The following is a 24,220-nucleotide window of genomic DNA, read 5'->3' as shown; positions in this document are numbered from 1 at the left end:
GGCAAGTACCAGTGCGCATGCGCAGAAAATCACATGATTCTAGAGAAATGACGTAATGGGTCAAGTATAAAAAGGAGCCGGTTGAAAGAAGAAAAGACAGAAAGCCTTTGGTGGGCCAATAGGAGGCAAGAAATACTGGTAGAAGAGTAATCTTGCTTTCCATCGTGCTCACTGAAGTCGAAAAACAGGCGGTAAGTGATTGTGAATATAATCTCTGGGGGATAATGACATTTCTAGCAGTAAAGAAGTGTCTGGTGCAGTAATACAGCTATACCGGATATTTCGACGAAGAAGAAGACAAGATGGCGACCACCCTAGACTCCTCGGCGCCACTGAAAAGAGTGAAGAAAGTTCAATTTGGGATCCTTTCAGCAGAAGAAATAGTAGGTTTAATATTAATTAAACTCTACTTTTGCAAAAAATAATGAACAAAAAAAAATTAAAAAATAACACATGATGTATACATATACATAATAATGCACTGTATTATTACTATTAAATATTAATAGAAACGTAGATCGGTGACAGTCCCTGATGGAATCAGATACCCTTACACGATGGAGGGAGGGAAGCCTAAAATGGGAGGACTGATGGACCCGAGGCAAGGCGTCATTGACAGGGCGTCACGCTGTCAGACTTGTGCCGGTAACATGAACACATGTCCCGGTCACTTTGGACACATTAGTCTCACTAAGCCTGTCTTCCATGTTTGCTTCATGACAAAGATAGTGAAGATAATGCGCTGTGTCTGTTTCTACTGCTCACGTCTGCTCATTGACTCTGTGAGTTGTGTGTCCCTCATAATAATAATTGTGTACACTTTGATAAATGGGCTGCTTTTAAGATGTTGATGATAAATCAATCAACACTTTTATTTATTTTTAATCAAAGCAGTATAGCTTCAAAGATCTTACACTTAATGCACATGCTTGTCAGATTTATTATGTTTAGAGAAACCAAACAATTTATTTGTTTGCTAAATTAATTTTGTTTGCTTGTCATTGCTTGTTGTTATAGGATGACCCAAAAGTGAAAGACATATTATTGAAGACTAGGACAGTCCCTCATAAACGTCTCCAGTATATTTATACACTGGCAAGAGTGAAGAGGATCTGTGATGGAGGAGGAGGAGGAGCTGAAGACAAGAACACTACTATGATGGATGATCCTAAAATGATGGTAATGAAGAATAATGAAATAATAATTTTAAGTTTTTAAAAAATAATAATAATCGTCCTTTTACCTTACTTTTTGTTTATTTTTTAATAAGGCTCGTGGTGGGTGTGGTCGTTATCAACCGAAACTCCGAAAGATAGGCTTAGAGATAACGGCAGAATGGAAGGAGATAAATGAGGAGTCGCAGGAAAGGAAGATAGTAGTGTCAGCTGAGAGGGTCCTTGAAATATTCAAGAATATGTCCGATGATGACTGTCGTATCATAGGAATTGATCCTAATTATTCTCGTCCTGATTCAATGATAATCACAGTGCTACCGGTACCGCCACTACCTGTACGACCTGCTGTTGTGATGCATGGATCAGCAAGGAACCAGGTACTACTGCAATGCATTGTAAATTTGTAATTATTATTATTTGTTGCTGTTTTAGGATGATCTGACTCATAAGTTGTCCGATATTGTCAAAGCTAATGAGCAGCTTATCAAGAATGAGCAAAACGGAGCAGCTTCGCACATCATCGAGGAAGACTTGAAGATGCTCCAGTTTCATGTAGCAACACTCAAGGACAATGAATTACCAGGAATGCCTAAAGTATGTGAACACACACACCTCTATTCATATGCATTCCTAGCATTATTGACATTCCTCCACAAAGCATGCTACATGTAAGTGAGCTGAAAAGCACTAGATATGGTACATGTACATTGTACATACATGTACATGTAGCTTTGGGGGCAACTTAAAAAATTTGTAAAAAATCCAATTTTGATCTGAATCAACTCAAACTTTCTACATGACATCAGAACATGTATATGTATCAGAAAAAAATTATAAAAATCAAGAATTCTCTCCTAGCCATTTTTGAAAAAATACACCCTATAGTACAGTATATGGTCGAACTACTTTAAAATCCAATGACAAGAACCTGCATGCAGGAGCACTGTGCCAAAACCCTGTAGGAAACCCTATTGACAGAATTCCTGTTATCTTCCTGTAGGCTGTTCAAAGAGGAGGGAGACCGTTGAAATCGATCAAGCAGAGGCTGAAGAGCAAGGAGGGACGTATTCGTGGGAACCTCATGGGGAAACGTGTTGATTTCTCAGCACGTGCCGTCATCACTCCTGACCCAAACCTCTCCATTGATCAGGTTGGAGTACCGCGTACCATAGCACAGAACCTTACCTTCCCTGAAGTAGTGACACCATTCAACATAGACAGGTACGTATGATCACGTGTCATGTGATTTGTACATCATGTGTGCATGTACTTAGAATGCAGGAGCTTGTGGCACGTGGTCACAATCAGTATCCAGGGGCTAAGTACATCATACGTGAGAACGGGGAGAGGATTGACCTTCGTTATCATCCCAAACCAAGCGACCTCCATTTGCAGTATGGCTACAAAGTAAGCCATGTAGCCATCATACAGTTCACTCACTTACTGTATATCCTCCATCTCATAGATTGAGAGACACATTGTAGATGATGATTTGATTGTTTTCAATCGTCAGCCGACGCTACACAAGATGTCTATGATGGGCCACAGGGTCAAGATATTACCATGGTCCACCTTTAGACTCAATTTGAGGTACAGACTAACTGATTTCGTATCTATCATTATCATTACTTCTATTATTATAGTGTTACCACTCCATATAATGCTGATTTTGATGGTGATGAGATGAATCTTCACGTACCCCAGAGTCTAGAGACAAAGGCAGAGATACAGGAACTGATGATGGTTCACCGTAACATCCTCACCCCTCAATCAAACAGGCCAGTGATGGGTATTGTACAGGACTCACTCACTGCTGCTACAAAATTCACCAAAAGAGACGTGTTCCTAGAAAAGGTACTATATAACACTGCATGAATGTGTTATTATTAAATATCATGTGACATGTCATCATAGGAATCAATGATGAATTTATTAATGTGGCTCCCTTCCTGGGACGGTAAGATGCCTGTCCCCGCCATATTGAAACCAAAGCCCCTGTGGACAGGGAAGCAGTTGTTTTCATTGATAATACCAGGGACCAACGTGAACGTGATCAGAACACACTCCACTCATCCTGACGATGAGGACAATGGGCCATACAAATGGATATCACCTGGAGACACCAAGGTATACTTTACAATATGTAGTTAAAGCATTAATAAATTATTTTATAATTTACTGTTTAGCTAGAAATTTCTGTGGCCCAAAATTTCTGCTCATTTTGCATATTTGGAAAAATTGCAGAAATTTAATTCTTCTTTATAAGGATATATCCTTTATATATTTAAATTAAAAGGCATGGTGAATATACAAAAATAAAAGCCACTTTTATGGCAATTCGCGGCCACAGAAATTTCTAGCTACACGGTATACTTTTCAATACATTATATTATTTCATGCATTTGTAATAGGTGTTGGTTGAACACGGTCAGCTTCTCTCTGGTATCTTATCCAAAGACACTCTTGGTAATAAAGGTGGCTCACTCATGCATGTCGTAGCAATGGAGCTTGGCCCTGATATTGCTCGTAACTTTTATGGTAACATCCAGACTGTCGTCAATAACTTCCTAATGCTCGAGGGACATAGCATTGGTATTGGTGACACCATTGCTGATAATCTCACGTATAATGATATACAGAAAACCATTAGATCTGCCAAGGTAAGAAATCCATCATTATAGCACCGCAGTTACATGTTTATTATTATTATTATTATTATTATTATTATTATTTTAGAATGATGTTGTTGAAGTTATCAAGAAGGCTCACAATAACGAGCTTGAGCCAACGCCAGGCAACACTCTTCGTCAGACCTTTGAGAACCAGGTGAACAGGATACTCAACGAGGCACGTGACAAGACAGGTAGCTCCGCCCAGAGGAGTCTCTCTGAATTTAATAATTTCAAGATAATGGTCACAGCTGGGTCGAAAGGATCAAAGATTAACATATCACAGGTACTCACACACAAAAGTTATACTGTATGGCACAAAATTTTGAAGGGCTATATAAATTTTGCAAATTTGCCTACAAATCTATTTTTGCAGATTTAATTTTTGCGAATTTATGCCGTCTGCCATCTTGTACTGTAATTGTTTGATTTTCATGGAAATACTTTTTGCGAATTTTTCAAAAATACCGAAATCTGTGAAATTTACAGCCCTTGAAAATTTTTCGCTCTACGGTATTTCATTGCTATGATTATAGGTCATAGCTTGCGTGGGACAGCAGAACGTTGAAGGAAAGAGAATCCCGTTTGGTTTTCGACACAGGACGCTACCTCATTTCATTAAGGATGATTATGGACCCGAGAGCAAAGGGTTTGTAGAGAACTCTTACTTAGCCGGTCTCACTCCTAACGAGTTCTTCTTTCACGCTATGGGAGGAAGAGAAGGACTCATAGATACTGCTGTGAAAACATCTGAAACAGGTACAATACTTAAAGCACATCCATTATTGTAATCTTTTGATGATTATACTGTGCATAGGTTACATACAGAGACGATTGATGAAAGCTATGGAAGGTCTGATGGCACATTATGATGGAACTATCAGGAACTCAAACTCTCAAATGATTCAGCTTTGCTATGGAGAGGACGGCATGGATGGGATGTGGATGGAGTTCCAACAGTTGCCAACTATAAAACCATCAGATGCTGCGTTTAAAAGGAAATTTTACTTTGATGTGACAAACCAAAGGTACAGTATCAGTAGTTTGAACAAGTGTTGTTGTGCGACTTTAAAAGTTTCTGAAAAATCCAATTTTGGTCAGAATCAGCTTAAACTTTCTATACACAACATGAAAACATGTATACATGTATGTATTAGAAAAAAATGAAAATGGGAGAATTTTCTCGTAGCCATTTTTGGTACAGGTTCTTTGACCAGATTTTGATCAACTTCAGAAATTTCAAATCAGCTCAAGCTTAATTATAATTACCACTTACCCATTATGTGTCTGTATATCAATTTGAATTAATGTGCTTGTTCTCTTCCTATAGACAACTGAGGCAGTTCTTTAGAGATGAGCTCATTAGGGATCTAATGAAGTCAGGTACTCTCCAGAAGGAATTGGAGGACGAGTTTCAGCAGCTGAAAGAAGACAGGGCAGCTCTAAGATCAATATTCCCTACTGGCAACAGCAAAGTGAGTATCAGGCATGAGCTACAGTATGTAGAGTCTACTGGTGATTGGTTTAGGTTGCATTACCTGTTAATATTACAAGACTCATCTGGAATGCACAGAAGATATTTCACATTGACACTCGCAGTAAAGTTGACCTTCATCCTTCGAAAGTTATTGAAGGTATAATGTATAGATTAATATTTGATTATTATAATAATTATTATAACTATGCAATAGAAAAAACAAAAGCCTATACTAAGACATGCATAAAATACAAATTAAAGCATAAACTACTTTATTATTACTATTGTTATGATTGTTAGGTGTCAAGGAGTTAAATGATAAGTTGGTTGTTGTTAAAGGAGATGATGCTCTATCAAGACAGGCACAGATCAATGCTACACTCCTCTTCTCCATATTCCTCAGATCCACCCTCTGCACTAAGAGAATGGCAGAGGAGCACAAACTCACAGAGGAAGCTTTTGAATGGCTCCTTGGAGAGATTGAGACCAGATTCCAGAGAGCACACGTTCAGCCAGGAGAGATGGTAGGAGCACTTGCCGCTCAGTCACTAGGAGAACCTGCCACTCAAATGACACTGAACACATTTCATTATGCTGGAGTCTCTGCTAAGAACGTAACTCTGGGGGTACCTCGTCTTAAGGAAATCATTAACGTGTCCAAGAAGCCGAAAACCCCATCACTGACTATCTTTTTATTAGGACAAGCGGCACGTGATGCTGAAAAATGCAAGGTACATATAAGCAATAGCATATATAGGCATATACTTTTTCAGTGTCTTAATTATTACTAATTTTTGCTTCTTTTAGGATGTTCTGTGTCGTATAGAGCACACGACTCTTAGTAAAGTGACTGCAAACACGTCCATATTTTATGATCCAGACCCACAGAACACGGTGATTGCCGAAGATCAGGAGTTTGTTAATGTTTACTATGAAATGCCTGATTTTGATCCTGCGCTCATATCACCTTGGCTCCTGCGTCTTGAATTGGATCGTAAAAGGATGACAGACAAGAAGTTGACCATGGAACAAATTGCAGAGAAAATCAGCTCCACTTTTGGTGATGATCTCCGTTGTCTTTTCAATGATGATAATGCAGAGAAGCTAGTCCTTCGCATCAGACTAATGAACAGCGATGATCAGAAATATCAATCAGAGGTAAAGCTCCCTTTTGCTATCATACTATGTTCATATTGTGCTCCTTTCTTTGTATACAACAGGCTGATGAGGAGCAGTTGGATAAAATGGAGGATGAGACATTCTTGCGTTGCCTTGAAGCTAATCTGCTGTCAGACATGACACTTCAAGGAATCGAGCAAATATCTAAAGTACATTGTAATATTATTGATGATGATAGTTTCTATATTACTATTATTCTCTCAGGTGTACATGCACTATCCTACTCAAGACTCAAAGAAGCGTATTGTTATCAGTGAGCAAGGTGAATTCAAGGCTATACAGGAGTGGATACTTGAGACTGATGGGGTCAATCTCCTCCGGGTTTTGAGTGAGCCCTCCGTTGATCCTGTTCGTACAACATCCAATCACATTGTGGAAATATTTCAGGTTAGAATTAATAAGAGTATATACATGAAATTATTATTTTATTTTTTTGCTTCCCCATAGGTGCTTGGTATTGAGGCGGTAAGGAAAGCATTAGAGAAAGAGATTAATCATGTCATTTCTTTTGATGGTTCTTACGTTAATTATCGTCACTTGGCTTTGCTCTGCGATATTATGACGTGCCGTGGTCATTTAATGGCAGTCACTAGACACGGGGTGAACAGACAAGAAGTAGGAGCACTGATGAGATGCTCATTTGAAGAAACTGTAAGCCAATATGATTACTTATAACAGATATTTAGAATAAAGTTTCAAGCAATTTTTACAAATGCATGTACATTGTTCACATTTTAAAGGATATTCAATTGTCTCTCCACAGGTTGATATATTGATGGAGGCTGCTGGTCATGCAGAGGTTGATAAGATGCAAGGAGTTAGTGAGTGTATCATGTTGGGCCAGTTGCCTAAAGGTGGTACTGGTGCTTTTGAACTGATGCTTGATGCAGAGAAGTGCAAGTCGGCAATGGAGATATCAGGAACAATGACCGGGATGATGATACCTGGTTTGATGTTTGAACGTGGATCTGGCCCAGTTGGTAGTCAGACCCCAGCCATGACGCCATGGCAGGGAGGTGCTACCCCTAGCTATATGGATGCATGGACTCCTGGTGGAATGACTCCAGGAATGTCTGCTGCATTCTCTCCAGCAGCACAATCAGAGGTTGGTGGGTTTAGTCCTGGATATAGTCCTGGTTGGAGTCCTGGTCCATCTTCTCCATCATATAATCCCCCAGCAGGTTATTCTCCTGCTTCTCCTGGTTATTCCCCTGCTTCTCCTGGTGGCCCTGCTTCTCCAAAGTATTCACCAGCATCACCAGGTTATTCACCAGCAAGTCCTTCGTATTCACCAGCTAGCCCATCCTATTCACCGGCTAGTCCATCCTATTCTCCTGCTAGCCCCTCTTATTCACCAGCAAGTCCATCTTATTCACCAGCGAGTCCATCTTATTCTCCTGCTAGCCCTTCCTATTCACCAGCCAGCCCTTCCTATTCTCCAGCAAGTCCATCTTATTCACCAGCCTCTCCCAGCTACAGTCCAACTTCACCAAGTTATAGCCCATCTTCTCCAAGCTATAGCCCTTCTTCCCCCAGCTATAGTCCATCATCACCAAGCTATAGCCCTTCTTCCCCGAGCTATAGCCCGTCATCTCCTAGCTATAGCCCATCCTCTCCCAGCTACAGTCCATCTTCCCCGAGCTATAGCCCATCTTCACCCAGCTATAGTCCATCTTCGCCCAGCTATAGCCCATCATCGCCTAGCTATAGTCCTTCTTCCCCGAGCTATAGCCCTTCATCACCAAGTTATAGTCCATCTTCTCCCAGTTATAGCCCATCCTCTCCCAGCTATAGCCCATCCTCCCCCAGCTATAGCCCATCTTCCCCAAGCTATAGCCCTTCATCTCCCAGCTACAGTCCATCGAGTCCTGCTTATTCTGGATCAAAGCAAAAATATTATTCGTCAAATCAAAAGTATTCGCCATCAAGCCCAAAGTATTCACCATCAAGCCCAAAGTATTCGCCTTCGAGCCCAAAATATTCGCCTACTTCGCCACCATATACACCATCCTCACCTCAGTATACTCCTAGTTCACCTCAGTATACTCCAAGCTCGCCTCAGTATACTCCAAGCTCGCCTCAGTACTCCCCAAGCTCTCCCCAGTATTCTCCCAGTTCCCCCCAGTACTCTCCCAGTTCACCTCAGTATACCCCGAGCTCACCTCAGTATACTCCTAGTTCACCTCAGTATACTCCTAGTTCACCTCAGTATACTCCGAGTTCGCCTCAGTATACTCCAAGCTCTCCTCAATATTCGCCACCTTCACCTTAATAACTTGTTGTGTGGTAATATGGTGTACAGTCTCTGTATTAATATATTTAACTTTCTATAATTATTGTTGTTGTTATCGTGCATATTTGACTTTGACTACTTGGACTTGATTTTTTTCTACTTTACTTGACGTCTTGTCATAATTAATTTAATCTATTATCATTATTATTAATTTATTTTGATTCACGTTTGTGATTTGATTTTTTCAATATTAGATATAATTATCAATCATAAATTCAACTGAAAATGCCAAATTTTACAATAATTATTATTGGAGTCTTAATGAGACCAATGGTCCAATGCAATATAGTTGTGCGCATGCTCGGTTGCCCATAATGCCCAATCCAGTGAATCCACATGTACATTTTTATTTTAAAACAATGACAAAGATGGCGCCCAGTATGTTCGTTATTTTAGGTGTTCTATTTTCTGCGACAAGTGTTCTCAGCGGTGGAAAGAAGACTCTTGTCCTCTTGGAAAACCTTGCCACAAAAGACACTCATTCAGTCTTCTTCTCCGATCTCACTGAGCGTGGATTTCAACTCACCTTCAAAATGGCCGACGACCCTAACTTGGCTTTGGTGAAGTATGGCGAATACCTTTACGAGAACCTTATAATATTCGCTCCGTCTGTGGAGGAATTCGGCGGAACCATCGACGTGGCCTCTCTTTCTAGTTTTGTCGATCAAGGTGGCAACATTTTGGTAGCTGCAAGCTCTCAAGTGGGTGACATATTGCGTGAGTTTGCTATGGAAGTGGGCATAGAACCTGACGAGAGGGACACTTCTGTCATCGATCACATGAACTATGACACAAAGGATCGCGGGGAGCACACACGCCTTGTGGTTGACCAATCAAACATCATTAGTTCATCTCTCATTGTTGGCGATGACACCAATTCCCCAGTCCTGTACAATGGCTTGGGGCTATTGGCTGATCCAGATAATCCACTGGTCCTTGAGATAATGACCGGTTACACCACTTCATACTCATACAATCCATCTCAGGCTATCACAGAGTATCCTCATGCTGTTGGCAAGAGCACTCTCCTCATAGCAGGTCTTCAAGCTCGTAACAATGCTAGAGTCGTTTTCTGTGGCTCTATCGATTTCTTTAGCAATGCTTTCTTTGCTTCATCCGTACAGAAAGCTCAAAAAGGTTCCAAGGGATATCCACTGAGTGGGAATCGGGCCATGGCAAGAGCTCTTGGTCAGTGGGTGTTCAAAGAGAAGGGAATACTTCGTGTCAGTGGCGTACGCCATCATAAAGAAGGACAGGAGGAAGCCCCTGCTTCTTACACAGTAAAGGACATGGTCTATTATTATATTAACATAGAAGAGCTGGTAGGTGGTGAATGGGTCCCTTATACTGGCACAGATGTACAGATGGAGTTTGTACGCATTGACCCATTTGTGCGTACATACCTCAACAAGACAAGAGATGGGAAATTATATTACATTTTATTCCAATTACCTGATGTGTATGGTGTCTTCCAGTTTAAGGTTGATTACAATAGGCTTGGCTATACTCATCTCTTCAGTTCTACTCAAGTCTCTGTTAGGCCCTTCGAACATACTCAATACCAAAGATTCATAACGTCTGCTTATCCCTACTACCTCAGTGCTTTTTCAATGATGATTGGTGTGGCTCTCTTCTCTTGTGTCTTCCTTCATTACCGTGATCCTGATACTGACAAGAAGAAGAAAAGGGACTGATTGATGACAGTACTAGTTAGCATTAGTAGCATTGATTTGTTTACAAAGTTTTTTTTGATAAATGAAAGTTTCAAGTTGATAATGACAATAATAATAGTGATAATACATAGTGTCATCAAAATCAGTTATTATCTGATAATGACTTTAGTATTGAGTTGAAGAGGGTGATGTCTGTATCACCAGTTGATCTCTTGGAGCAATAGTCCATTACTAGACTACACAATGAACCAACTGTACCTACTGACTTTGACACAGCACTAGCAACTTCTTGAAACTATAAAAGAATAATGAAAATAATGGTATGCACTCAATTTAATAAAAAATAATTATTGCTAACCTGCTCCATCCTAGCATCCTTGAATGTGCAGTACTTCATTTCTGGTCTGCCAACAGTAGAAACTGCCATCCACTGGAGCATAGCCTTCAACTGCGGGTCTCCTTTAAACGCCCCACACCCCCAATTGCCGGTAGCCACAGGACGGAGAGTGCTCTTCTGTAAGCTGTACCAGCGTGGCGAATAAGGAACCAGGAGTCTCTCCTCACAGTCAGAGACCGGCTCTGCTTCCTCCAGACTGTGGAGGAACGAATTGATCTTAGCTTGACTGGGAGTGTCTTGGACTTGTTTCATGAGTTGAGTACTGATATCATTTGATTGTCTCAACGATGCCAACGCACTCCGTATGACGATATCAGCAATCAGTGAGCTATAGTCCTCAATGTTGTTGCCAACCATGCGTAATGCGATTGCGTCCAGTTCAGTTGGTGAAGGTGGCATTGATCCATCATCACGAGTAGAGGTAGTCGACCAGGCTATGCTCATACGAGAGGTTGAGGGCTGGAGGGAGAGAGGATCAAGAAAGGTCGGCCCATCGGTTGAGGCTGATTTATTAAAAAGGTGACGAGTGCCGCTGCCTTTTGACTTGTGCCCTTTCCTCTTTTTCTTGCCTCCTTTAATACCAGTTTTACTGATAACAGTCTTCTTTGGAGAGGGGCCCAGATCAATAGAAAGCTTTATATCTGACGAATCCCTGGGAGGAGCAGTGGGCGGAGCTACTTCAGTAGGAGGAGTAGCAGTAGGTTGGACTGGTTCAGTTACTTTAATGGGCGGGGTTACTTGAGTGGGTGGGGTTGGTTCCGGGTCATTGGGTTGAGCATTTGCTCTTTCAACTCCTTCTCTGATTCCAAACTTTATAACATCATCAATAATGTCATCAACAACTTCCAACGGTAGCATAGGCTCACCAGTGTAACTGGACGACCAGCTTCGTGGTGAATCAGGCTCACCCTAAAATAAAGCAATAGTAATTGAATCATTTATAACGTACAAAATAGCTATAATGCTGTCTAACTTACTTCCGAGGAAGGACGACCTTGTGTCTGTACAGTACTTGATGTCAGGAGGGATTTAGCATCTTCTATAACATTAATCACCAATGAATTAGCATAAGACTGGGCAGCTTCATTAGCTGTAGTGAGAGAAATGAAATAGCAAGAAAGGGAACAAGTCATGTAGAAAGGTTTCCCAGCCATTCCTGGCCCTCATTTCCTTCCATAACAACCACAAATTGTACCATTATTAAATTATGTCACTCACGGAATGATATTACAATGATATTAGCTTACCAGGTGTACCAGCCACCTCACTAGGCTGAGATGCCTCTCCTTCATTTTCTTCAGCATCAAATAAATCATCGGCAGTTGCTTGTGAAGAGCAGTCCTCGGGATCAAACTCATACTCCTCCTCTCTCTGGTCGTACTCTCCTTGATTCAAGGCTATCAAGTCCAACAGCAGGTCCCCCCTCTCGTCCTTGCAAACAAAACCAACAAACGCTTTGTTCAATTCTCTCAGGATCATTTCTGCATTGTACTGCTCTTCCTGCTTGAACTTTCCTTGATAGTTGATGGCGTTGATGGCCACAAGGCTTGTATTCAGATTCCCAAATATATCTCTCTAAAGGAACATGGCATCAAATCATTACTATTAGAACAACAAACAAACAAACACGTTTAGTACATGTACATCTGTTCGTTAAGTAATAACAAAAACAGTGGTTTACATTATCAAAACAAAGTGACTACATAGACACACACAAAATAAATCAAGTTAAACAAAATAGACATATCTTTTTACCAATAATTGTCCACACACACACACACACACACACACACACACACACACACACATATACACAAAAACACACACACTTAGCATTAGCACATGATACACAGAATACATACAATGTAGCACAAACTTATTAACTTACTTCTGATGGGTCCTGATAGTCTCCATCGTACATCAATGTCGACCCGTATCCTTCATACTTTGAGAACCTCTCTGCTCCTTGTATCATGATAGCTTCATTATCCGCCATTGCGTCCATTATCAACATTGATACAAGCAACTCAGGGCATATGCAGAAACGAATCTCTTCCTGGACACGCCCACCGCCAAGAGTTCCTCCCCCAATATGAGCTGCAGCAAAATCCACCTGTAGAGTGCACTGTATTGATGTACTGGGACTAATGAGTGGTTACCTGTAGGTTCCTGCTACCAGTATCCTCAATGGCTATATTGTTTTCAATGGATATATGGCAGAGAGGATACTGTGAGTCCTTCCATTCGTTCAACGATGGCATTTGTTCAGGAGACACAACCTAATAATAATAATAATAATAATAACATATGATAAGGTTGACAATAATCACACTTGTCATTAACAAGCTATGGGAGATTATTTTACACTTGACTTATACAGTTCATTGATAATTGTCTTCAATGCGTAATAATAGCTGATAAATATCTCACACAATTTTTTAGCCAATTTATACTGATTCCTTTTGTAAAGTCTATAGGCTGGCAAACATAATGACTATTATTGAAACTAAAGCTTGACATAGTCATATTTGTTGCTAATGCACATGTAGTTAGTAAAACAATATAAGTTTAAAAGCAAAACTTGCAGGTGAAATTAATAACTGATGCTTACTTGTCTCGTGTATGTTACAATTCCAGGGTTGCCTTCTTCTTCAAGAAGAGATGAGCGATAAAAATAGTTTAAAATGCATCTTAGCTTGGCTGCCTGTGACATTTTTCGAGTATAGCTACACAAATAAATGGAAAACAAAAATGATCAGTTTTTAGATTTTTTGTCTCTAAAATATTATACATGTACTCTGTACACAAAGATTTTCCAATTTTGGCATGGTGCTCAGCTTCTTGTCATTTAGATTTTTAAGTGACTAAAATTAATTTTGTCAAAAATGGCTATGAGAAAATTTTCCTTTTTATAGTTTTTTCTGATACATATACATGTTCTTATGTTGCGTAGCAAGTTTGAACTGATTCCAATCAAAATTTATGAATTTTTAATTTCTTCAAAAATCAGGCCAAAGTCTCTGTATAGTCTCGCATAGCCAGACCACACTATCCATGCCTACGGGTGGGTCTGGCAAATTGACCACACTCCGCCCGTTCTGGTTCACCCAAAAATGGGTGAAGTGGATGCATGAAGTGAATGCTTGCTTCTTTCTGGCAGGGAGCTCAAGAGCAGGACCTAAAAGGCAAAAGGCTTCTTTTACTTGATAGAGATGGTGATCTTTCGGAAGAGAGCTTTGGTAGCCCTTTAATTGGCATAGATCAAGCGGGCCGTGAGAGGGAGAAGATGTATAATTTGTCACAGTTGTTCCACTAGCTTTTTGTCACTTAAGAAGAAGGCAGTAGAAGAGAAGAGTCAAGAGTTACTGTATCAATTCACCCGTTTCTGGGTGAAGTAGAGCAAAAAAATTGGTTCACCCATTTTTGGGTGAACCAGAACGGGTGGAGTGTGGTCAATTTGCCAGACCCACCATAGGCACGGAGGGTGTGGTCTGGCTACGCGAGACTAGTCTCTGTACAGGGTCTTTGGTCAAATTTTGTCAAAAATCACTAGGAGAGAATTCTCGATTTTTATAATTTTTCCTGACACATATACATGTTCTTATGTTGTGTAGCAAGTTTGAGCTGATTCTGATCAAGATTAGATTTTTAAATAAATTTAAAGTTGCATCATATGCTTGTCAGCTCATGAAGCATGCTTTTAGCACACTTAGCATGCTTTGTGAAAAACCCAGCCAGTATACACATGTACAGGTATACATGTACATTATTATGATCCACAACTGTATACTTACTCTCCTGTCACAAATAGGGCAAAAAATTTGTCAAAATTGAATGTCTTGCGATTCTTTATTCCCAGTGGATGCTCGCGTGGTACTGTACACAAAAAGGCATTTGCAATCAATGAGAGAACCAGCTTCCTACCAAGTTGTACGGCAGCACCTGGAGGATTTTAAAAAAAGAATAGTATACGAATTTAATTATTAAAATTCCAATACGTTATTGGCATATTTGACTGCTTCTTTGTTATGCGTATACAAAAGTAGTATACGTGTAAATACATGCATATGCATTGCACATTTTAGCTGAATATGAGATGTTAATGAGGAAGCCAATTCATAAAAAGAATCCAATTATGAAAAAACAAGGAGCTTAACAAGCAATCTTACTTTCTTGTTGCTGAATAAATGGTACACCTTCATCTGGGACAAGGACATCGAGACAGGAAGCACTGCGACATATAAAGGGTAATGTCGTCTTAAAGAAAACATCTGTCTCCTCTTCAAAAGCCATCTCAGTCAAAAAGACGACTAAGCCACGAAGACATTTCAGCCTCTGGCTTGTAGATACCACCACTTGATCAGCTTCATCCTTTTTTTGTTGTTCCTCGCTATGAGACTCGACCAGGTCCTTTAGCTCTTGGGGTGAGGTTAGCTTGGAGAGGATGGAAAAATATTTCTTGTCTTCTGGCCATTGGGGGCTCTCGCAGGGAAGAAACACTTGTGCCATTATTATTTTGGCAGCAGCGAATGGGTGTTCCAAGTGGTGAATGGAGCCACGCCCTTGAACCATTATTAGTAGTTAGTTTATTAGCCACAATGATAAGCTTAATGAGCTCTGAAAAGGAGTGAACAACCTAAAAAGCTAGAAAGAAAAAGGAACCTTCTTCTCCGTCTTTTTGGAAGGGAAAAGAGAGACAGGGGAAGCACCTTTTTGCCCCTGGGGACCTTTTCTTTCCTCGCCATCTGTCTCGTTAGTTTTCCCCTCTCTTTCTCGTCATGTCGGAGAACAACTGGCCATGGTATCACAGGAACTTGAGTCGTATGGAAACAGAGCGCCTCCTCGTTGAGAGCAGAACTAAAGATGGCTCCTTCCTTATAAGACCATCAGAGTCCATGAAAGGAGCTTATGTCTTATCTCTTATGTAAGATAGATGTACACACATAATCTACATACATGGGTATGGGCATCATCCACACACAGGGACTAACACAATTAAGGTTTTACATTACCTTCATTCTGTACAGTTATTACATTACATAACGTACTAATTGTGAGAATTTATGCCACCTTTGTTTACTTTTTCAAAGTTTCTCTTTCTCTTAAGCTCTCATTTCAGTTCTGATTCTAGTATAAACTATGAACAATTATGTCCTTGTTTCTCTCTCTCCTTTCTCCCTTCTAACCTCTTTCAAGTCTTTTCTACTTCACTTTTCTCTCTCTTTCTCTCTCTTCCTTTCTTTTATGTGTATCCATTACAACTTATTCTCTGGCACTAATTAGTTCCCATGAAGCCACAATAATGCTTTCTTTGACCTTTTAAAAATGAAAATGATTAAGTAGCTATAGAGTCATTATAATGAGTGTCATTGTGTTTGTCATTGTATTCTCATGTGGACTGAGCTTTCTATAATTTGCTAATGGCACACAATAAAGAGTACACATAAAGGTTGACACAAACCTCTTAATCCACTCTACCAGTTTGGGTACTGATCGCATTCAGTCCCTTGGGTCTGAGGCTGTTATGTAGAGTGTAATATGTCACTATAGCCTATGTTAATGGAGATATTTTGTAAACGGAGACTGAGTATACAAAAGAGAAGCAAATATTGTTTAAGTTCCTATCAAGTTTTGTTTGTATAAATCTACCATTATGCCCTTATTTGGTATGACATTTGGCTACAAGCCCATGCATATATAATATGAAATATATGAAATGTTTTTAATGTTTTTATTTGCTTTATAGACATCAACAACGGATTCATCATTACAGGATACTGCCCAATGATGACTCCAGTTTATCTGTTCAGGTATTAAATTTATCTATTATAACATTATTGTGTAGGTCTGGTGGTGGGGGCTGTTGGTTAGGGGAGTTTGAATTTCAGACTTACTCCTCTTTTCTCTTATTTCATAACTCCTTAGGCTCAAGAGGGAGTCCAGCAGAAGAGATTCATCTCGCTAGACGAATTAGTAACATTTTACAGTTTACCTAAGAGGGGGATAGTTTGTGCCTTGACAACACCCATCGAACCTCCTCATGCTGTTGAAGATGATGACGACGATGATGATGATGGTATTTTTGTTTATTCTTATCTTATTTGTCTTATATCTTTTGTCTGTCCTTTGTCTTTTGAGACATTTCCTCTCTCTCTCTCTCACCTCTCTCTCTCTCTCTCACTCTCTCTCTCTCTCTCTCTCCTCATTTATCATTCTTTATAATCATGTGCATCATTGGTGTTTCATTTCCTTTCTTCCCTCTTCCTTGATCCCACTTGTATGATTGCTTATACTCTTCTTGTATTGTGTCTCTCTTATAGATCCAGAATACGATGAGCCTGAGGAAGATCCACCGGAGACTAAAGGAAGCTCAGCAGTTACTAAATATCTCCTTGCAGCTTTAGCTAAAGTTGACCTCTCTCAGTAAGTGGATGAGTAGTAGCAATACTCTGTATTTATAATCATTTTAATCATTTCCTCTGTCTTTATACATATACTGTTAATCATTGTATATTATTATTTCTTTTCTCTTGTATAGAGTTGATTATGAATTTGCTGATCGTTTAAAGCAGTACCTAAATGGTCCCGTCTCTAATGATATAGAGCACATGAACTCAGCTACTCCTGACCTTACTCACTTGAAACAATTGTTTTGTAAAGAAGTTGAAAAAACACACAAGTTAGCACAATGACCTTTCTTATTATTAATATTTACAGTGAAATATTGGCTTTAAGTAAACATGTAGATCATACTACATTGTGTAATTTAAGTAAATATACATGTAATGTAATGCCCTAATTATTAGGCAACTTGACAAGCTCTTGAGTCAGGTTGATTGCCTCCAGAGTCTACTGGATAGAGTTGGAGGAGCAAAGCAAACTAGTCAAACTCGTCGATCATCTCCACAAGACGTCACCTTTGACACGCTCAGTTATAAACTGGGAGATTGCTCTAGTGCTGTACAGAAACTGGAGACCACTGTGAGATAGAGATATATTCATGCAGCTATATATTGTGTAGTGCATGCACAGTACATAATATTGCCTTTTGAGATTTTAAAACAATTTTGATAGTTATAGTCACAGGTAAAGGTGTTTGATATCCACACTTATCAACAGTTGTGATATGGGCAGCAATGCTCAGCTATAATTATTGCTACTGTCTCTTTGCTTTGTAGGCATTTTCAGCTTATAAGGATTTTGGTATGAGATTAACCGGCGGGGCTGACTGCGGGAAGAGTTCTCTCAATCAGTCATCATCTTTTCATGACATGTCAGCAATGCGTGAGGTTTTCTTTGACGTAAGTCAGTCTCTTTTCAACATTTATTATTTAAATCTTGTTCTTTCATTTATTACATCCTTCTCCTCCTCCTTCTCCCCCTCTCTTTCTCGTTAGGTTAAAGTGGAAACACAGCTAGGAGGGAAAAAGAACGTTTGCTTATGTGTGAGGCTAATAGAGGGTCACTTAGTTGTTTCTAAACAAGGAGAACCAACCTCCGCTGGCACTGTGTATCAACATTATCAAGGTATTACTCTACATGATTTGAATTACATACTGTTTCATTAATGTACTGTGACTAAATGACCTGTTTGACTAAATGTTATGTTTTGTGGGCATTGGTTTTGGAAATCACAATGTATTAAGTTTGCCTCATGTGTATTGTGTGTATTGGGATCATGGGGGTTTTGTGGAGCTGAATCAACTGTAAGAAAATTATTATTGATATTCATGCGAAATTTTTTGCAAGGTTTATGACAGGGCTTCAAAGTCCCTGTACTATATATAGTACAGGGTCGTTGGCCAAATTTTGCCAAAAATGACTAGGAGAGAGTTCTTCATTTTTATATTTTTTTCCTGATACATACACATGTTCTTATGTTGTGTAGCAATTTTGAGTTGATTCCGATCAACATTAGATTTTTATGAATTTTTAAAGTTACTCAAAAATTGGGCCAAAGTCCCTGTACTATAGTACAGGGTCGTTGGCCAAATTTTGCCAAAAACGACTAGGAGAGAATTCTTCATTTTATTTTATTTTTTCTGATGCATACACATGTTTTTATGTTGTGTAGCAAGTTTAACCTGATTCTGATCAAGATTAGATTTTTTACAAATTTTTTAAGTTACTCAAAATGCTGTAATTATACTTACATGTACATGCATTATACTATAGTTGCAGTGGTTGTGATGATACAGCATGCTGTTTAGCTAGCTAACTTAGCACTTGTCAAATGCCCATTGCTTAAAATTTTTATTAGAATTTGCTTGCATATACTTATTTCCTTCCATCTAGTTACCCAGCTGATCAAATCCCGCTCGAAAGCTAATAAACTTGGTGTACTTTTTGACGGAGGAACAAGGAAGGACTACACATTCCCCGACATGCAGGTAATATCAAAACCGGTTTCTAAAACTGGTTTTATGATTTTTACGCACAGACTCGCGAACACTTTTGTCAGCTAATACAGACTATCCGTAACAAGCACACGTCGTACGTGGACCCCGACTCAATTACAGTGTTTGTTGGTTGCTGGAATATGGGTAAGTGCCATTGCATTGACCTGTCGTGTACATGTACATGTACATGTACATATACATGTACATATACATGTACGTGTACATGCAGTACGTGCTGTACGATATAGTGCTATTAGTGTTATGAAAATGTGTTATTCTCTTTCCTAGGTGATAGTGCTCCACCCAGTGACATTACCTCCTGGTTTAAAACAGAGGGATGGGGACGGACTGGAGAGAAAGTGATTGCTCACGACCTTTATGCAATTGGGACTCAAGTATGTTATTAATTATTAATTTGATGACCTTATAATAATGTTATTATGCTGTAGGAGACATCAATAGGAGATAAGGAATGGGTCGCAAAGCTCAAGCTAGTATTAAAGCAATTAGTTGAGACAGAGTATGAGAAAGTCGCTGTTCAGACATTGTGGGGGATAAGACTGGTCATACTAGTCAAACAAGAGCACTCTAAGAAACTGAGCCACGTGGAGCACTCACAGGTTACTGTGGCAATGTGTCACCATGGCTACCTTTGTTTGTTACATGTAGGTACGTACTGGTATTGGTAACACTCTTGGTAACAAAGGAGGAGTGGGCATATCGTTTTTCTTTAATAATGTGTCCATGGGTTTTATTAATGCCCACTTGACCTCTGGAACAGAGAAATGTCACAGGTAATCCACTTTTTTGTCTTACTTCTTCCTTCTACTTTTTCTACCTTTTCACAGGCGTAATCAGAACTATCATGATATATTGAAGGGAATGGTCCAACTGAAGCACAGAAACATGAGTCAGTTTGACCTCACGCATCAGTTCCATCACCTTTTCTTTTTTGGTGACCTCAACTATCGAGTGGAGCTTGACTCAGAGGTACAGCTATCTCATACAATAGTATTTGTATTATTATTATTGTTGTTGTTGTTTTTATTGTTGTTGTTGTTTTATTGTTGTTGTTGTTTTATTGTTGTTGTTGTTGTTGGTATAGAAAATTATTGAGTATGCAAGGAAGAGTGACATACACAGGATATACTGCTCTGATCAGCTAAGAGGAGAAATTGAAAAGAAGAAAGTCTTTGTTGGATTTGGTAAGTTCAAGTAAAAAGAATATTTATTTTTAAAAAATTATTATTAATTCCTCTTTATTGTAGAGGAAGCTCCTATAATGTTCCCGCCCACGTATCGTTTCAAGAAAGGAGAGAGACACATGGGAAGTTATGTGTATATAAAGAAGAAGAGATCGGGTGACAGGATAAATGAGCCTTCGTTCTGTGATCGGGTATTATGGAAGTCTTACCCTGGATCAAAGATAATTAACACAACATATGGTTCGTGTTTCATCTTATTCTTTTTTTTAATAATTGCAGTATACATGTACAGTATATGTGTATAAAATCTACACTTATATTGTATAATTTTTAGGTTGTACTCATAATATCACTACCAGTGATCATTCCCCTGTATTTTCAACTTTCCAAATTGGTGGCTTCAAGCAGTATGCCTCTGATAAAAGTAAAATAATGATAGGGACCTTGTACAACTTTTAGTATATTTTCTTTTCTGTAGCTAGCACAAGTCGCTCCACCAACACATTCATTATATTGCAGAGTTGCAATGCTAGAGTAAGTTTTATGTTTAATGTAAATTTTGTCATTATTTTTATCATTTTTTATATATTGTAGATTTTTACTAGCAGTAGGACCAATTTTTATATTGAGTTGCAATCTGCATGCTTTCAAGGTAATGAAACATGAGGGATTTACTGTAGAAGTCTATGTATAAGACCCTGTACTATATAGTACACGGTATAAAAAGATATTTTTATAATTCATACAAGTGTTGATCAACTTGATTTGTTTTGTAGAAAGTTTAAGCTGATTTATAGGATTTTTTACGATAGTAATAGTAGTACAATCTATTTAAAAATCTGGGAGTACCACATGTATTGCATTTTGAGTTGATTGGCCCCATTTTTATTAATGTGTGTAGGTGTAGTTAAAACTGAGCATAGCAAGGACTACACTGAAGCACAAGATGGCACACTGTCAACTTGCTGGGAAGGAAATGCTAGCGGCCCATTGATCCAAGTAATTACTATAATTAATTAATTTATTTTAACTGAAATATCTCAGATACCTCCACTCATTACTGATCAGGAATATTTGGAGCAGCAGTATTTGCAAGTTATGATCAAATCGAGCGATAGTGATGAGCCTTATGGTATGTGTACAATTATACATTATGCACTCTGTTTATAAATGCTATTTTCTCCCCTCTCTTTCTCTCTCCCCTCCTCTCTCTCTTTCTCCCTTCTCCCCCCCCTCTCTCTCTCTCTCTCTCTCTCTCTCTCCCCTCTCTCTCTCTCTCCCCTCTTTCTCTCTCTCTCTCTCTCTCTCAGCTGAGTGCTGTATAGGATTAGGTAGTGTTATTAATCCCAAGCCACAGAAGGTTGCAAGAGAGCTGATCCATCAAGGGCTCTCCGCTGGGGATTTTGAGTATGTGCTATTATTGTTAGCATTTTATTATTGTTTTATATTATATTATATTTTAGGTGTGACATACATGTTACTATGGATCAATATAACAAGACAAGATGTGATCAAGACAAAGACATATATGGTATGTACATACATACATGTACATGTACGTTGTACATATGTACAGGGTTTCTCAGTTCCTACAAAGCATGCTAAGTGAGATAAAGAGCATGCTTCATGAGCAAAGAATTTAACCTTATAATATAGTATACAGCTTTTGGAGCAACATTAAAAATTTATTGCAAATCCAATTTTTGATTTTTTGGCAAAAACGGGCCAAAGTCCCCGTACTATAGTACAAGGACTTTGGCCCAATTTTTGAGCAACTTTAAAATATTTTTTAAAATCCAAACTTGATTGAAATCAGTTCAAACTTTCTACATGACATACATGTAAGTACATGCATGTATACATACCATAAAAAATTATAAAAATGGAGAATTCTCTCCTAGTCATTTTTGGCAAAATATTTTGGAGCAACTTAAAAAATTGCCCACAAGAAGCTGAGAGCTACAGTAGGAAACCTTGTTTGGATATTGTCGTGTGATAATGTTGTGATCCTTTTATCCTATAGGTAACCTTGATTTCATTAGGCAAGAGCTTGGTAAGACTATACACAACTTGCATTACTTGCATATAAGACATCTAACAGTTAAGCCATAGAATTTAATATTTGCTCATTAATAGATATGGACATTAGACGAGGACCTGGTATGCCTACGTCACCACGTCCACCCAGTTTAGGTGAAGACCATCGTCCTCCTATGCCAATACCAAGAGCCGGTAGCCTTTCCTCTACTAACGCAATTTCAACCGGTGCTTCAACTTTCTTCAGTAACTCTGTTCCTAATCCCGACGGATTTGATAGCTTTAATCGTCCACCAATGCCCCTCCCAAGTAATCATCGCTCGGATGCACAGCCTCACGTCTCCCGGAGGACAGGAGGGCCCACTCTTCCTACTCCTTTCTCTTCTCAACCCTCCAGACCTGCCCCTTTGTCTACTAGTATGAGGCTACCACCTCCTCCTTCTTATTCTTCCCTGGATCACGATAGCCCTCCTGTTCCTTCAAGAAGAAACATTCATACGCTAGCCACTAGGTAACGTATTTATGCTTTTACTTCAAAATTGTCAATGAAAAATTTTCCACATACTTACTGGTACATGTGCATTTACATGCATGCAATACTTAGATGATAATATTTTATAATGATCTAATTCTCTTTTCTCTAGTCGTCCCTCTGTTCCTTCTCGTGCTGTGACTCAGACTGCATCTGTAAGTAGCTAGAATTGTCTATACATTTTTAATGTCATTTTTTCTTTCCTTCAGTTTGATGGCTCCCACCAACAGCATCTGGGTGGTCCAAGGCCACCTCCTCCAGTTAGCGTGAAACCTAAACCCCAGCCACCAGTTCCTATGAAGAGAACAAAACTACCGGGAGACTCTCCGCCTTTACAGAGAGCTTCGGGCTCAATAGAAGACATTTTAGCAACTGCTCATCTCCAGCGATACGCACCAAAACTCATGGAGAATGGATTCGACAGTGTAAAGTATCTTCGTGATATTACGGAGTATGACCTGAGAGAGATAAATATACAAAATGATGGAGATATTAAAAGGGTATGTACATGTACATATTATATGTATGTACAGTACAAGTGTAGTAATGATTTTAATGTTATGTACTTATGCTTCATTCAAGTTCATTGATGTGTTTTCTTTTTGTCTTTGCAGCTTTTGAGCTTATTCCAGTCAATATAGTACTATACTTGCGAAACAATGACTGCTGTAGAGTGACGCACACACTTACTATTATTATTATTATCATTATTGTTATCATGAAATTTATGATAGAATCATTATTATTATTATTGTTATTATCAAAATCACATTTTCACTATTATTTAATCAGCTTTGACATTGTTATTTTTGATATAGAGCTTTGTGAGTTTTTTAATTCTTATATTATTTTTGACTTTTGATAAAACAATATTGTTGTCATTTTAGCTAGTCTGCATTAGCTTCATTATCCACCATACCGTACTTGAACATCGTAAATCTATTTTAAAAATTTGGTAAAATACAACTCTTGGATTAAACTTAACTGACACCTTGAAGGTTAATTTTCAAGGATAATTTTCGCTTCAAAGTGAGCATTCAAACTAAAGCTTTTAAATTGGCATTAATTTGCACTTTACAAATTTATTAGTTAAGTGTGAGAAACTGAGAATTAAGTTGATTTGTACTTGAGTTAAAGTGTAAATGAGGTGTCAGGACAGGTAGGAGGAGATCAAAGTGATATAA

General features: G+C 38.9%; 4 protein-coding genes across 5 annotated transcripts; 3 read left to right on the top strand and 1 right to left on the bottom strand.

The window, feature by feature from the left end:
* The first annotated feature begins 73 nt into the window (after window positions 1-73).
* On the top strand, window positions 74-9,007 carry LOC100636102 (DNA-directed RNA polymerase II subunit RPB1-like). Of its 2 annotated transcripts, none has more exons than XM_019994828.1 (23): window positions 74-191; window positions 241-383; window positions 510-782; window positions 1,018-1,179; window positions 1,271-1,552; window positions 1,608-1,769; window positions 2,176-2,396; window positions 2,450-2,582; window positions 2,641-2,765; window positions 2,819-3,029; window positions 3,090-3,302; window positions 3,587-3,835; window positions 3,912-4,130; window positions 4,381-4,603; window positions 4,662-4,872; window positions 5,175-5,319; window positions 5,373-5,478; window positions 5,622-6,052; window positions 6,129-6,479; window positions 6,542-6,649; window positions 6,705-6,887; window positions 6,948-7,151; window positions 7,264-9,007. In XM_019994828.1, exons 2-23 carry the CDS (start codon window positions 303-305, stop codon window positions 8,770-8,772), a joined length of 5,802 nt encoding a protein of 1,933 aa, XP_019850387.1. In that variant the 5' UTR covers window positions 74-191; window positions 241-302; the 3' UTR covers window positions 8,773-9,007. The 2 variants fall into 2 exon arrangements, with proteins under 2 accessions (XP_019850387.1, XP_019850381.1); XM_019994822.1 differs by having other exon boundaries at window positions 238-383.
* A 119-nt stretch (window positions 9,008-9,126) lies between these two features.
* Window positions 9,127-10,566, top strand: LOC100641744 (dolichyl-diphosphooligosaccharide--protein glycosyltransferase 48 kDa subunit-like). Its single transcript, XM_003382613.3, has one exon. The coding sequence runs from the start codon at window positions 9,153-9,155 to the stop codon at window positions 10,485-10,487; it is 1,335 nt and encodes a 444-aa protein (XP_003382661.1). The 5' UTR covers window positions 9,127-9,152; the 3' UTR covers window positions 10,488-10,566.
* Window positions 10,523-15,473, bottom strand: LOC100641616 (uncharacterized). The gene is made up of 9 exons (XM_019994843.1): window positions 15,033-15,473; window positions 14,658-14,805; window positions 13,475-13,589; window positions 13,023-13,142; window positions 12,752-12,976; window positions 12,111-12,438; window positions 11,841-11,953; window positions 10,825-11,772; window positions 10,523-10,761 (listed from the first exon to the last, which is right to left on the bottom strand). The coding sequence occupies exons 1-9, from the start codon at window positions 15,433-15,435 to the stop codon at window positions 10,609-10,611; spliced, it is 2,553 nt and encodes an 850-aa protein (XP_019850402.1). The 5' UTR covers window positions 15,436-15,473; the 3' UTR covers window positions 10,523-10,608.
* A 69-nt stretch (window positions 15,474-15,542) lies between these two features.
* On the top strand, window positions 15,543-23,922 carry LOC100641488 (phosphatidylinositol 3,4,5-trisphosphate 5-phosphatase 2-like). The gene is made up of 28 exons (XM_019994833.1): window positions 15,543-15,787; window positions 16,610-16,673; window positions 16,789-16,939; window positions 17,184-17,286; window positions 17,402-17,542; window positions 17,670-17,844; window positions 18,042-18,164; window positions 18,261-18,390; window positions 19,159-19,253; window positions 19,304-19,406; window positions 19,551-19,657; window positions 19,712-19,882; window positions 19,932-20,056; window positions 20,111-20,252; window positions 20,368-20,467; window positions 20,531-20,707; window positions 20,802-20,891; window positions 20,946-21,001; window positions 21,062-21,119; window positions 21,369-21,466; window positions 21,512-21,599; window positions 21,778-21,874; window positions 21,931-21,998; window positions 22,491-22,520; window positions 22,604-23,015; window positions 23,149-23,191; window positions 23,246-23,536; window positions 23,651-23,922. The coding sequence occupies exons 1-28, from the start codon at window positions 15,642-15,644 to the stop codon at window positions 23,675-23,677; spliced, it is 3,411 nt and encodes a 1,136-aa protein (XP_019850392.1). The 5' UTR covers window positions 15,543-15,641; the 3' UTR covers window positions 23,678-23,922.
* Window positions 23,923-24,220: the final 298 nt, after the last annotated feature.

This window comes from Amphimedon queenslandica, unplaced genomic scaffold (genome assembly GCF_000090795.2).
Source record: "Amphimedon queenslandica unplaced genomic scaffold, v1.1 AMPQUscaffold_13520, whole genome shotgun sequence".
Lineage (NCBI taxonomy): Eukaryota > Metazoa > Porifera > Demospongiae > Haplosclerida > Niphatidae > Amphimedon > Amphimedon queenslandica.
This window is presented reverse-complemented; position numbering and strand designations above follow the sequence as displayed.

What these genes read in the sequence shown, in the direction of transcription:
- LOC100636102 (XM_019994828.1), top strand. Translation starts at nt 303, where the DNA reads ATGGCGACCACCCTAGACTCCTCGGCGCCACTGAAAAGAGTGAAGAAA. An exon ending in TATCACCTGGAGACACCAAG is followed by an intron (nt 3,303 to 3,586) that starts GTATACTTTACA and finishes CATTTGTAATAG; the next exon opens with GTGTTGGTTGAACACGGTCA. An exon ending in ACATTGTGGAAATATTTCAG is followed by an intron (nt 6,888 to 6,947) that starts GTTAGAATTAAT and finishes GCTTCCCCATAG; the next exon opens with GTGCTTGGTATTGAGGCGGT.
- LOC100641744 (XM_003382613.3), top strand. Translation starts at nt 9,153, where the DNA reads ATGACAAAGATGGCGCCCAGTATGTTCGTTATTTTAGGTGTTCTATTT.
- LOC100641616 (XM_019994843.1), bottom strand. Translation starts at nt 15,435, where the DNA reads ATGGTTCAAGGGCGTGGCTCCATTCACCACTTGGAACACCCATTCGCT. An exon ending in TTGTAACATACACGAGACAA is followed by an intron (nt 13,143 to 13,474) that starts GTAAGCATCAGT and finishes TATTATTATTAG; the next exon opens with GTTGTGTCTCCTGAACAAAT. An exon ending in CTGGTAGCAGGAACCTACAG is followed by an intron (nt 12,977 to 13,022) that starts GTAACCACTCAT and finishes TGCACTCTACAG; the next exon opens with GTGGATTTTGCTGCAGCTCA.
- LOC100641488 (XM_019994833.1), top strand. Translation starts at nt 15,642, where the DNA reads ATGTCGGAGAACAACTGGCCATGGTATCACAGGAACTTGAGTCGTATG. An exon ending in GATAATTAACACAACATATG is followed by an intron (nt 20,708 to 20,801) that starts GTTCGTGTTTCA and finishes TATAATTTTTAG; the next exon opens with GTTGTACTCATAATATCACT. An exon ending in ATGATGGAGATATTAAAAGG is followed by an intron (nt 23,537 to 23,650) that starts GTATGTACATGT and finishes TTGTCTTTGCAG; the next exon opens with CTTTTGAGCTTATTCCAGTC.